The sequence below is a fragment of the Alosa pseudoharengus genome, unplaced genomic scaffold (assembly GCF_046254945.1).
Source record: "Alosa pseudoharengus isolate Yale_2024_CS ecotype anadromous, Long Island Sound unplaced genomic scaffold, YU_APseudo_1.1 YU_APseudo_1.1_scf_14, whole genome shotgun sequence".
In the NCBI taxonomy this organism is placed as follows: domain Eukaryota; kingdom Metazoa; phylum Chordata; class Actinopteri; order Clupeiformes; family Clupeidae; genus Alosa; species Alosa pseudoharengus.
This window is the reverse complement of record NW_027468609.1, coordinates 22,092,394-22,104,398: the sequence shown is the minus strand read 5'-3', so window position 1 is coordinate 22,104,398 and position 12,005 is coordinate 22,092,394. Positions and strand designations below refer to the sequence as shown.

Genomic DNA, 12,005 nt, shown 5'->3' with positions numbered 1-12,005 from the left:
AATGAGATGGCAAACAATACAATAGGAGTTATTAGGAAATATTTTAGAGCTGCATATTGTTAATGAAATGGGATACATTTAAATCCCACAGTATATAATGCAGTACCCCCACTGGACCTCTGTACCTCCCCCAGAAAAGTACAGAAATATGATTTCAAAATTGGACATGATTAAACCTTCTCTGCTGCAGAGACTGTTTCACTAATGAAGACTTGTATGTATTTTCTGTTGCAGTGTTATATTTTTGATGAGGCAAAGTTGATGTGATGACATGGACAGTCTGTTGAATGATTGTGTATGTGTATGTATAGGGAATGTACTGTATGTATAAATATGTATAAATGTCATTTATATAAAATGTATAAATGACCTTCAAAGCTTAAGGAACCATTAAAAAAGACAAAACAAAATATTCAGATACGCAAATATTTTATTAGGTACGTTGCATTGTTACAGAATAGTCACATTAACCAGAATTATTCATCCAGATGAAAATGACATGGAACATGGAATCAGAGGGTTTACTCAGCAGCCTCTTTGCCCTTGAAAAACAATTAAAAAAAAAGTTCACTAGACATCAAATAAAGATCAATGACTTTAGGATTTGTAATATTTATTTAAAAAATATTGATATATAAATGGGAAACATTATCATACCTTGCCACCATCACGGCTCTTGGCCCTCAGTTTGTTGACCTGAGACTCAGCAATGTCAGCACGCTCCTCAGCCTCCTCCAGCTCATGCTGCACCTTCCTGATCTTGGACAAGTGGGTGTTGGCCTGCTCCTCCTGTTTGATATCAAATTGTAGTGCAATGAATGCAGAGAAACATAACAGCCAATGTACCATGAGGAGCAAGCATTTTCCTGTTTAGCCAAAACCAAAATGACTCACAGCTTCCTCAGACTGTCTCTTGTAGGCCTTGACCTTCAGCTGCAGCTTGTCAACCAGATCCTGGAGTCTGGTGATGTTCTTCTTGTCCTCCTCAGTCTAAAGAGAAAAAGTGTATCAAGTGTCAAGAATACTCTTTGATTTGATATACATTTGTACATGAAGTGGACAAATGTCTGTACCTGGTAGGTGAGCTCCTTCACCCTCCTCTCGTATTTTCGGACCCCCTTGACTGCGTCAACACCACGTCTCTGTTCAGCCTCGACCTCACCCTCCAGCTCACGAACCTTAACATGGGAAATGTTTCAATTTCAGCCACTGACCTTTATGTAGCTATCATGAGCTAAACACATGTTTTCAGTGTCATATTTTGCTGCCTACCCTGGACTCCAGTTTCTGGAGTTGTTTCTTGCCACCCTTCATGGCCAGATTCTCAGCCTCATCCAGGCGGTGCTGCAGATCCTTCACAGTGACCTCCAGGTTCTTCTTCATCCTCTCCAGATGGGAACTGGTATCCTGCTCTTTCTTCAACTCCTCTGCCATCATGGCAGCCTAGATGATAAAATTGTGAATTTTAAATAGAGGTATAGGTACTTCTGAATATAATGCTCCGGTTCTGAAGAAAAAAACATACATCAGTGATAGCTTTCTTGGCCTTGTCCTCAGCATTTCTAGCCTCCTGGACGATGTCATCAACCTCACTCTGGACCTGAACCAGGTCAGCCTCAAGCTTCTTCTTGGTGTTGATCAGACTTGTGTTCTAATTTGGAGAAACAGACAACCTCAGATGCAATTTTTAATGCTGGAACAGTTTGTTTAAAACATCAATTTGTGACAACTTGTGTTATTTTTTTTACCTGGGAGTGCAAGAGGCCAACACGCTCACTGGCATCAACAAGCTCCTGTTCAGCCACTTTGCGGCCTCTCTCTGTCTGCTCCAGGGCAGCCCTGAGCTCCTCAATCTCAGCCACCATCAGGCCGTTCCTGCGCTCCACCATGGCAGCCTGCTCCTGCATGTCTTCCTGTCCTCGAACAGCATCATCAAGGTGCAACTGGGCATCCTGGAGGTTTTAAAGGGTATGTACACTACCTCAATATATGAAGCATTGTTGGTGGCCAAGTAAAAAAAAACACATGTAAAGTAATAAGTTACAAGGTTCTGTAGTTATGCCTGACCTTGAGCTGACCCTGAATGGTCCTTAGGTGTTTCTGGGACTCAGCAGCCTGGCGGTTAGCATGGCTCAGCTGAACCTCCATCTCATTGAGGTCTCCCTCCATTTTCTTCTTGATTCTCAGGGCATCATTCCTGCTCCTGACCTCAGCATCCAGAGTGCTCTGCATGGAGTCAATCACCCTCTGGCTATTCCTCTTGATCTGCTCCATCTCCTCATCCTTCTCTGCAAGTTTCCTGTCAACCTCACCCTTGATCTGGTTCAGCTCAAGCTGGACACGAAGAATCTTGGACTCCTCATGCTCAAGAGTTCCCTAAATGAGAAAATTAAGGATTTAAAATGAATATTTTTTTACTTTCTGAAAAGTCACTTGTTTTTAATAATGCCAGCCTGGATTTCTACCTCAGCCTCTTCAAGAGCAGTCTGAATCTCAGCCTTCTCAGTCTCAACTGTCTTCTTGGCCTTCTCCAGCTCATGAATGCTCTTTCCAGTCTCACCCAGCTGCTCAGTTAGGTCCGAGATCTCCTCTGCAGAAATACATTTAGAAGACTTAATTTAACACAAAGTCAATCCCTCTCAATATGCCATTGTTTTGTTTTTTTGTTTTAATACCAGAACATATATATCTTAGTTTCTCTTGACATAGTTTGATTGGGAAGTATTTCATGATCATCTTGACTTACGTTGGAGGTTCTTGTTTTCCCTCTTCAGAGTTTCCAACTGGTCAAGAGCCTCCTCATAGGAGTTCTTCATCTTGAACAGCTCAGTGCTGAGAGAACGGGCCTCTTTCTGGGCACCCTCCAGCTCAGCCTGACCCTCCTCATACTTCTGCTTCCACTCTGCCAGAACCTTTGAAAAGTAGTTTGTATCTTTGATCATTCACATCAAATACACTGTTACAAAAATCTCATTGTACATGTACAAATATTTCTCTGAGATTATTTTGCTTTACCTAAATGTCCATATCTAAACAATGTTTTGGAGGTATTACCTTGTCAAAGTTCCTCTGCTTCTTGTCAAGATTGGCAGCCAGAGCGTTGGCTCTTTCTACATCAATCATGAGGTCCTCAACCTCACCCTGGAGTCTCTGTTTGGTCTTGTCCAGAGATGCACACTTGGAGTTGATAGCCTCAATTTGCTCCTCAGCCTCCTGCAGACGCTGGGCAAGTTTTTTCCTGATAAAGCAATATATTTACATCAGATTACTTCATAGTTACCTTGGTTGTAGTACACAATATAATAATTCACATTGGCATTCTATTTGTTTCTGTGCATCTTTGGTACATACTTGGACTCCTCAAGCTCTTCAGTGCGCTGGATGGCATCAGTTTCATACTTGGTCCTCCACTGTGCAACCTCGCTGTTGGCCTTGGACATGCCACGCTGCAGTTCAGCTTTAGCCTCCTGCTCTTCCTCAAACTGCTCCCTCAGGAGGTCACAGTCATGGCGTGCAGACTGAACAGCATGGGCCAGGGCATTCTTGGCCTGTTTGTTACCAAGTAAGGATGTTTATAAAACCTTTCACATAAAGTGATCCACATACTACAATTGTTTTTATTTCATGCTCAGGTATCAGTACCTTGACTTCCTCTTCATTCAGTCTCTTCAGCTCCTCAATTTGCTGAGTGAAGGCCTGCTTGCTCCTGGTCAGCTGAGATACAAGAGCCTCTTTCTCTTCCACTTGGCGGCCAAGCTCACCATTTTCAGTCTGAAGTCTTGCTCTCTGAGCACTGAGGTCATTGTTCTGGCGAGCACTCTCATCACCCTTGGCCTTGACTTCACCCAGTTGGTCCTCAAGGGTGCGGCACATCTTCTCCAGGTTGGACTGTTAGTGAGCAATAATAATGAACAAATTGTAGTCAGAGATTCTGGAAAGATGAATGACAATAGATAAACAATATATTTAGATTTAAGGTATTCATATGCTAACCTTTGCTGCTTGCATACATATCATTTACCTTAGCCTTAGCAACAGCCTCCATATTGCTGGAGAGGTCGTCAATCTCCATCTTGAATTCACTCTTCTCCTTCTCAAGCTTCTGCTTGACACGTTGGAGGTTGTCGATCTGCTCTCCCAGCTCAGCCACACTGTCGGCCTGCTTCTTGCGGAGAGCTGCAGCAGTGGCTTCATGCTGCAGGGTGGACTCCTCAAGGTCACGACGCAGCTTCTGGAACTCAGCCTCACGCTTCTTGTTCATCTCAATTTGAGCAGCAGTGGCACCACCAGCTTCCTCAAGCCTCTCACTGATCTCCTCAAGTTCCCTGGAGAGATCAGCTCTCTGCTTCTCAACCTTGGCACGAGCTGCACGTTCAGCCTCAATCTCTTCCTCCAGTTCCTCAATGCGGGCCTGTTGGTTTTTGTAAAGGATTAGTGAGATTTAAAAAGACCAGACAAAGAATAAAAGTAGTATGTATGTAAAACAAACCTGAAGCTCCTTGATCTTCTTCTGAAGCTGAGCACCCAAGGATTGTTCATCCTCAATCTTGCTAAGAAGTTGGCTTGTTTCAAAGTCCTTTCTGTGTCATAGTAAAGTGAAATAATTGTCAATGGCTAGTTACAGAAAAGGGTTGAGTGCTATTATGAGTAAAAGTTTGCATATACTGTAGTGTTGCTAATTGGAATTCTTCATTACTTCTTTAGCTTCTCCTCAGACTGCTGCTTGTCATTCTCCAGATCCATGATGTTCTCCTGGGACAACTTCAGGTCTCCCTCAAGCTTTCTCTTAGTTCTCTCAAGATCCATACGGAGCTTCTTTTCTTGCTCCAGGGAACCTTCAAGCTGCAGATTAAGTAACATTAAGTATTTCAAGCATGAAGTATTGTAATTAAGTGCCATAATGATGTCCATACATTTCATTTAACCCTCAGGTTGTAAACTCACATCATCCACTTGTTGTTCAAGCTTAGTCTTGGCCTTAGTCAGAGTGTTGACTTTGTCTTCCTCTGCCTGAAGATCATCAAGAGTCTGCTGGTGTGCCTCTTGGAGGGCTTTCTTCTCCTTTGTCAGCTTACCAATGGACTCATCCTGAGCGGCCATCTCCTCTGTCAGGTTCTTGACCTGCACATAGAAAGTTTTATATCAGTATCTATTGAACTTTATAAAGACTTCTTAGCACATATACAGTATTCTGTTTTTTTTTAAGAATGCAAACCTTGTTCTCAGTGGCATGTTTCTCCTTCTCCACTTTGGCCAAGGTGAGCTCCAGATCATCAATGTCCTTCTTGAGCTCAGAGCACTCATCCTCCAATTTCCTCTTCTTGGCAGTCAGCTCAGCATTGATTTCCTCTTCATCCTCCAGTCTCTCGGTTGTCTCTTTGAGTTTGGCCTCAAGCTGGATCTTACTTTTGATGAGACCCTCACACCTCTCCTCAGCATCATTGAGACCCTCATTTCCCTATTGTAAATATAAGATGGAAGCATGACATCTGATTTGTATTGAAAACACAATGCTGAAACTGGGTAGTGGTATGATTGTGAATATTGAAATGGTACAATATACACTTACAGATGACACTTGCAGCGCCAGGTCATTTCTCTCTTGCACCAGAGACACCATCTTCTCCTCAAGCTCCTTCTTCCTGGCCTCTACCTTGGCATGGACTTCTTTGAGTTTTCCATGCTCCTCCTTCAGGTTGGCCAATTCCTTTTCAGTTTCGGCACTCTGCAGCAGAGGCTTGATCTTGTAGTAAACCTTCATCCATGGCCAGGTCTTGACACTCATGAATGACCGTATATTGTACTGGATGGTGAAGATTGCTTCTCTGTAAAAGGTAAATGGTTTGAAAACACCTGGGTCAGTTGAAAACACCTGGGTCAGTTGTGATGCTATATTTCATGTCAGATGATTTTTTAACATGATTACACCAAATACATCATACATTACCTCCTTTCCATCATCTTGACAAACTCCTTCCTCATCAGGTATGCACGGCAGAGAGCCTGAGTCATTGTGACCAGGGAAGCCAGTTTCTCATCTCGCATCTCCTCAAGGTCACCCAGCAGACCAGCTTTGAAGAACACCTGAGGGATGAATGAAAATATAAGCATCTATTTGACACAGAAAAAGCTGTGCTTTTGTTTACTCATGAGATATAGACAATAGATTGCATGAAACCTATCTACCTTTGTGTGTCCAAACATGTATTGCGTGTGATCAACATCAATCGATCCCAATAGCTTCTCCGAAGCCTTCTTGTTATCAATGAACTGGCCGTCAGGGATGACACTGGCATTCAGCACTTTGTATCTGGATAGAATAAATAAATGTCCATATAGAGCATTACTTTTCCGTCTATACAGGGCAGTATTAAATATGTGTAATACTTCATTGGCTTTCTACTCTACCTCTGCTTGAAGTCAGCATAGAGGATTCTGCTTGGGAAACCCTTTCTGCAGATTCTGATACCCTCCAGCACACCATTGCACCTGAGCTGGTGGATGACCAGGAAGTTCTGCATATAACCTGTGAAATACATGTCATGAGATCTTCTATTCTCAATGTAACACATGAATAATACACACATCTTTATTGACTACCAAATGCCCTTTACCTGGTTTCTTAATTTCATTTGGAATCAGACAACGCACAAAGTGGGGATGGGTGCTCCTCAAGTTGGTCATCAGTTTGCCCAAGTTCTCCTGTTGAGATAAGAAAGCTATTAAAACATCCCCTCATCTTTCTTTAGGGTGATTGATGTGTTTGTTATTGGTTTAATATACATACCCTGAACTGTGATGACACTGTTTGCATGGAGCCACCCTTCTTCTTACCACCCTTCTTAGCGCCACCAGCAGGATCTGTTGAAATACAAACAGGTGAAAAAATTGACAGTTGAGTAACATGCACAGAAAGTTTATAGACTGGATATAGAGCTCAATAGTCCTGGAAGTAAGAATTCAATACACTGTTGAGCCCTATTCCTGTATTGGCTTATATAGATTTTTGTTACCTTCAACAACAGGTGGGTACAGGACAGGCAGGAGTTTAACTCCCGACTTCTGGTACAGCTGTATAACAGAATCGTTCAGTGGATCCTTGTTCTTGTCCAGCCACCCAGAAACATTGTAGTCCACAGTGCCGGCATAGTGCACCAGGGAGAAGTGGGCCTCAGCCTTGCCTTTGGCAGGCTTGGGCTTCTCAAAGGCCTTATTTTTGCCAAGATGCTGGTCATACAGCTTGTTCTTGAAAGTGGTATCAGAGGCCTTGGGGAACATGCACTCCTCTTCAAGAATGGCAAAGATTCCCATAGGCTGTTGGAAAAATGAGCTTAGTTTTAAAAGTGGATATTATAAAACAACACAAATCTAGCACTAGGTTCATTTGACTGATTAAAACTGACCTTCTCAATGAGCTCAATGCAAGCGGCTAAGTCCATGCCGAAGTCAATGAAATCCCATACAATGCCATCTTTCTTGTATTCCTCTTGCTCCAGAACGAACATGGTGTGGTTGAAGAACTGTTGCAGTTTCTCATTGGTGAAGTTGATGCATAGCTGTTCCATGCTGTTGTACTGTGATTGAAAAATAGTTTGTAATATGAATGTCCCCTACTGAAATTATTCTACATTGTGGTGTGAGTGAAAAATGGTGTTAACTTATGCTTACATCAAAAATCTCAAAGCCAGCAATATCCAGCACACCGATATAGAACTGCCTTGGCTGTTTAGTGTCCAGCATCTGGTTTATACGGATGACCATCCACAAGAACATCCTCTCATAGATGGACTTGGACAAGGCAGACACTGCGTTATTGACCTGAAACAGAATATTCAAGCAGTGGTCATCCTATGCTCAGAGATCAAAAAGTAAAATGCTTATAGATAAAAGCAGGTCACTTTTAGTAATTCCGTCCAAATACTTCCAAATGGTTTGTGATCTTAAGTGAACTTTTTAGTTCATAATACCTGTGGCACAGTCTGACCCTTGGTGACATACTCATTTCCGACTTTCACTCTTGGGTAGCACAAAGCCTTCAGCATGTCAGCAGAGTTCAGGCCCAGGAGGTAAGCGACTTTGTCAGCACCTTAACAAAGTGCAACAGTGAAGCATTTTGGTGGTTTGAAATTTATAGCAACCAATTTCATACTCCACACTCTAAACAAATTTGGGACAAGTTTGTCCACCTCAATCTCCTCCCTAAATCAAAACATTTGTCTGAGATAGTGTTAGGTTAAAGGCTATATGTCTCACATAAAAACAGAAAGGTATCTGAGTAACCATTGATTTGTAATTGTTTGTCTTTAAATGAAGATAGATAATTTCTTAATCCAGAGGGAAATTTAGAATATGAATATACATGAATATTCCAGATAGACACGTGTTTACTAGATATCAGTCATACAGTATTTAACTTTAATTGAACATAATAAAATTACCTCAATAACTAAGAGTACCTTGTAGTTATTACTAGAACTGACTGATTCAGTAGAGTGTTGTAACCTACTCTCAGTGCCATCAGGCTCAGCCTGCTCCTCGCGCTGCTTCTGCTTGAACGCCATGTTGCCATGATGGAGCACAGCACCAGTCAGCTTGTAAATGGTGACTTTCTCCTCTCCAGTGAAACCCAAGATGTCAATGGCATCCTAGAATGGTGAATTATTTGATTATTTTAAAGCTATCTTCAAGAAATTGAAAAGGGGAAAATCACAATATTGGAAGACTTACATCTGTGGCATCCAACTCCTCTTTGTCATTAATGCTCGCCACAGTGATCTGACCCTGACTGCACATTGGGAAGTCATAGGGGTTGGATGTGATGAGGGACATTTCTGTCGGGATTAAAAAATTAGTTTACAAATTCAGAATTACATGTATTGATTGAACGTTTGGTAAAATTATTAACCTTACCTATAATTTCAGGCTTGTGGTTGGTCATCATCTGGAAGAAGATGTGGTAGCCTCTCTCATCAGGAAGCTGGAATGTCACTCTAGACTTCTCCAGCAGGTCTTTTTACGCAGGGAAGGATGTATTTTCATTTGATACATTGAAGGCAATAAAAGAACATTTCTACTTGGAACAATTATACTTACAAGTCTCAATATCAGCACTAGCCAGTTTTCCAGTTGTGGCAAAGTGAATTCTGATGAATTTTCCCTGTTTGAGATTACATTTTGACATAAATGTATTCATTTAGCTCATACCTTTAACCAAAGCAGGTTACACATGAGGAAAATATTCAATACATTTTCAAATATTCAGTAATAGATCTAAGAGTAACAATAAATACTGCCTTTACTAACACAAAAAGCAAAATATGATAGTGTAGATGTTTAGACATTGGAGGATGTTTATCAAAAGACATGCTAATAGATATAAAAACAAAGTGCATGATACGTTTGATTTGAAAGAAAAACCCTAAAAAGTCGATTTTATCTAAAATAAAAAAAATTAAAAAAAAACATGTAAGAGATTAGATGAGAAACTAAACTTACAAAACGTGAAGAGTTGTCATTCCTCACAGTCTTGGCATTACCATAAGCCTCCAGCAGTGGGTTGGCAGCAATGATCTGGTCTTCAAGAGAGCCCTGCAAGTCAATAGATATATTGTTATTGAAGTTAATGTCTGTGTTGCTATGTGATAATTAGCCTATAAATATGTAAGGGGTCCTCTACCTTAATTTTTCCACTGCTGCCGGCTGATGCCTCTGACTTCTTCCCACCAGACACTGCAATTGTTGCAAAGTACTGGATGACACGTTTGGTGTTTACAGTCTTGCCAGCACCAGATTCTCCGCTGTATTAAACAGAAGATATTGCAATTTTTTTACATCACAATTACAAGTCAAGTTTATTTATATACCGCATTTCATACACAGAGGTCATTCAATGTACTTTACATACAGTAAACAAAAGCAAACAGTAACAACAAATAAAAGCATGGAAGGGCAATAGTCAAAGAATAGTTTAAAAGGTAAAGATCATAATAAAAAAAGAAAAACATAAAACACACAAGGTAAAATCATTTAAAAAGAAACAACAATTAAAAAGACAGAATAATTTTCAAGGCAGAATCAGAATTTGTAACTCAGTGCAGTTACAAAGTGTATCAGAAGAGTATACAGAATGGTTTAGCCTTTTAATAATGTAAAAAGTTTTAAGGGATGCAAGGACACTTACGTGATCAGGACAGACTGATTCTCTCTGTCTGTGAGGCAAAACACAAATTGACATGAATGGTTCATTCTACATAAATGAATCAAATAAATAATGTATTATTCAGTGATTGATTTAAAACTGAAAGCATACCTTGGAGCATGAACTGAAATGCGTTGTCAGACACAGAGAAGATGTGGGGCGGGGCCTCCACACGCTTCTTGCCTCTGTAGGCATCCACCACTTCTTGATCGTATACTGGGAGCCACTTGTAGGGGTTCACAGTGACACAGAAAAGTCCAGAGTAGGTCTAGAATGAAGAAATAAAGAAGATTGTTTTTTCAGCTTTTCAAATGAATTTTATTTTCTTAATTTGTTTAAAAGTGTAATGCTTACATAGATCATCCATGCTGCATAACGCTCTTTGAGGTTATACAGGACAGAGGCTTCATTGAGGTGGGTCATCATGGCCATGTCCTCAATTTTGTCGTATTTGGGAGGATTTAAGGGGAAGATTTCGTCTTCCTTCACTGTCTTTTCCTAAAACCAATGTAGAAAACAGCTTTAACAAAGAGATGTATTCAATAAACTTTCTGTGAACATGTAATTTTAACATCAGAACATTTTCAACAGCCTTGCTAAAGTACCTCCTTGGTTTCAAGCGTTTCAACAACAACTTTGCCGCCTTCCTTCTTTTTAATTGTACCCTTGACGTACAACTCCTCTTTATCAACCACAAAGCAAGCAGTTTTTGCATCAAAGGGCCTGGTTTGGGCCTCAAGTCTCTCCCTCTCAGGCTTACGAAGGTAGATGGCAGCTGCGCCATACGCGGCCATATCACCGTCCCCCATGGTTGCTGGTTACTGCATTAATCATAAACATGAATAGCAGACAGTTTTCAAAATAAAATGCTTTTCATAATCAGACATGTACAGTACAGACACGGTACTGTAAATAAAGTGATTGACAGTCATTAGTGGACAAAACATGTACAGTTCATCAGCTCATAAGTTTACATACCCTGTACATACTGTATGCTAATGTTGACTAAAAAGAGGAATAAAAAATAATATTTTGGAAATTGATCTTAATGCCTTAATAAAAAATCTTTAAGGACACCAATTTTCTTTGTGAATGAATAATGTATCGTATATAAATAAATGTTCTTCCTTAAAAGACAGGGGCCGTATACATACACCTATGTTAAATAGAGTCAGGCAGACGTTTTATTTCTAAAGGCCAGTTATTTCATGGATCCAGGATATGAATCCTGATAAAGTTCCCTTGGCCTTTGGAATTAAATTAGCCCCACATCATCACATACCCTTCATCATACGATCGGTATGGTTTTATTTCAGTTAGCCTAATAGCTGGTTTGATTTGCACTGAGAGATGATCTTATGGAGTACTCCATGCCAATTGTGAAATATGGTGAAGGGTATGTGATGATGTGGGGCTATTTTAATAGTGAAGGCTTTAAAGTCATAAATAGTGACTTCAGCAGATAAGTATAAGTATATATACTTTTTTGATCCCTTGAGGGAAATTTGGTCTCTGCATTTATCCCAATCCGTGAATTAGTGAAACACACTCAGCACACAGTGAACACACAGTGAGGTGAAGCACACACTAATCCCGGCGCAGTGAGCTGCCTGCAACAACAGCGGCGCTCGGGGAGCAGTGAGGGGTTAGGTGCCTTGCTCAAGGGCACTTCAGCCGCTTTCTACTGGTCGTGGTTCAAACCAGCAACCATCCGGTCACCAGTCCGAAGCGCTAACCAGTAGGCCAAGGCTGCCCCTCTAGATCTAGGCAGTCCTGTATTTGTATATCCAAGGCCATCACGAGTAAT

The 12,005-nt window shown here is 40.9% G+C and overlaps 1 protein-coding gene across 1 annotated transcript; it reads right to left on the bottom strand.

The window, feature by feature from the left end:
• Positions 1 to 441: 441 nt before the first annotated feature.
• Positions 442 to 11,007, bottom strand: LOC143123058 (myosin heavy chain, fast skeletal muscle-like). Its single transcript, XM_076284167.1, has 38 exons — positions 10,804 to 11,007; positions 10,553 to 10,696; positions 10,310 to 10,466; positions 10,181 to 10,208; positions 9,677 to 9,797; positions 9,496 to 9,588; positions 9,094 to 9,157; positions 8,911 to 9,009; positions 8,728 to 8,831; positions 8,507 to 8,645; positions 7,968 to 8,086; positions 7,669 to 7,818; positions 7,404 to 7,574; positions 7,014 to 7,314; positions 6,788 to 6,861; positions 6,615 to 6,702; positions 6,409 to 6,526; positions 6,187 to 6,310; positions 5,948 to 6,084; positions 5,570 to 5,825; positions 5,216 to 5,458; positions 4,945 to 5,121; positions 4,697 to 4,842; positions 4,490 to 4,580; positions 4,022 to 4,411; positions 3,643 to 3,888; positions 3,352 to 3,548; positions 3,055 to 3,238; positions 2,747 to 2,912; positions 2,466 to 2,590; positions 2,068 to 2,376; positions 1,749 to 1,952; positions 1,526 to 1,651; positions 1,273 to 1,443; positions 1,074 to 1,178; positions 895 to 990; positions 658 to 789; positions 442 to 542 (listed from the first exon to the last, which is right to left on the bottom strand). Exons 1-38 carry the CDS (start codon positions 11,005 to 11,007, stop codon positions 522 to 524), a joined length of 5,820 nt encoding a protein of 1,939 aa, XP_076140282.1. The 3' UTR covers positions 442 to 521.
• Positions 11,008 to 12,005: the final 998 nt, after the last annotated feature.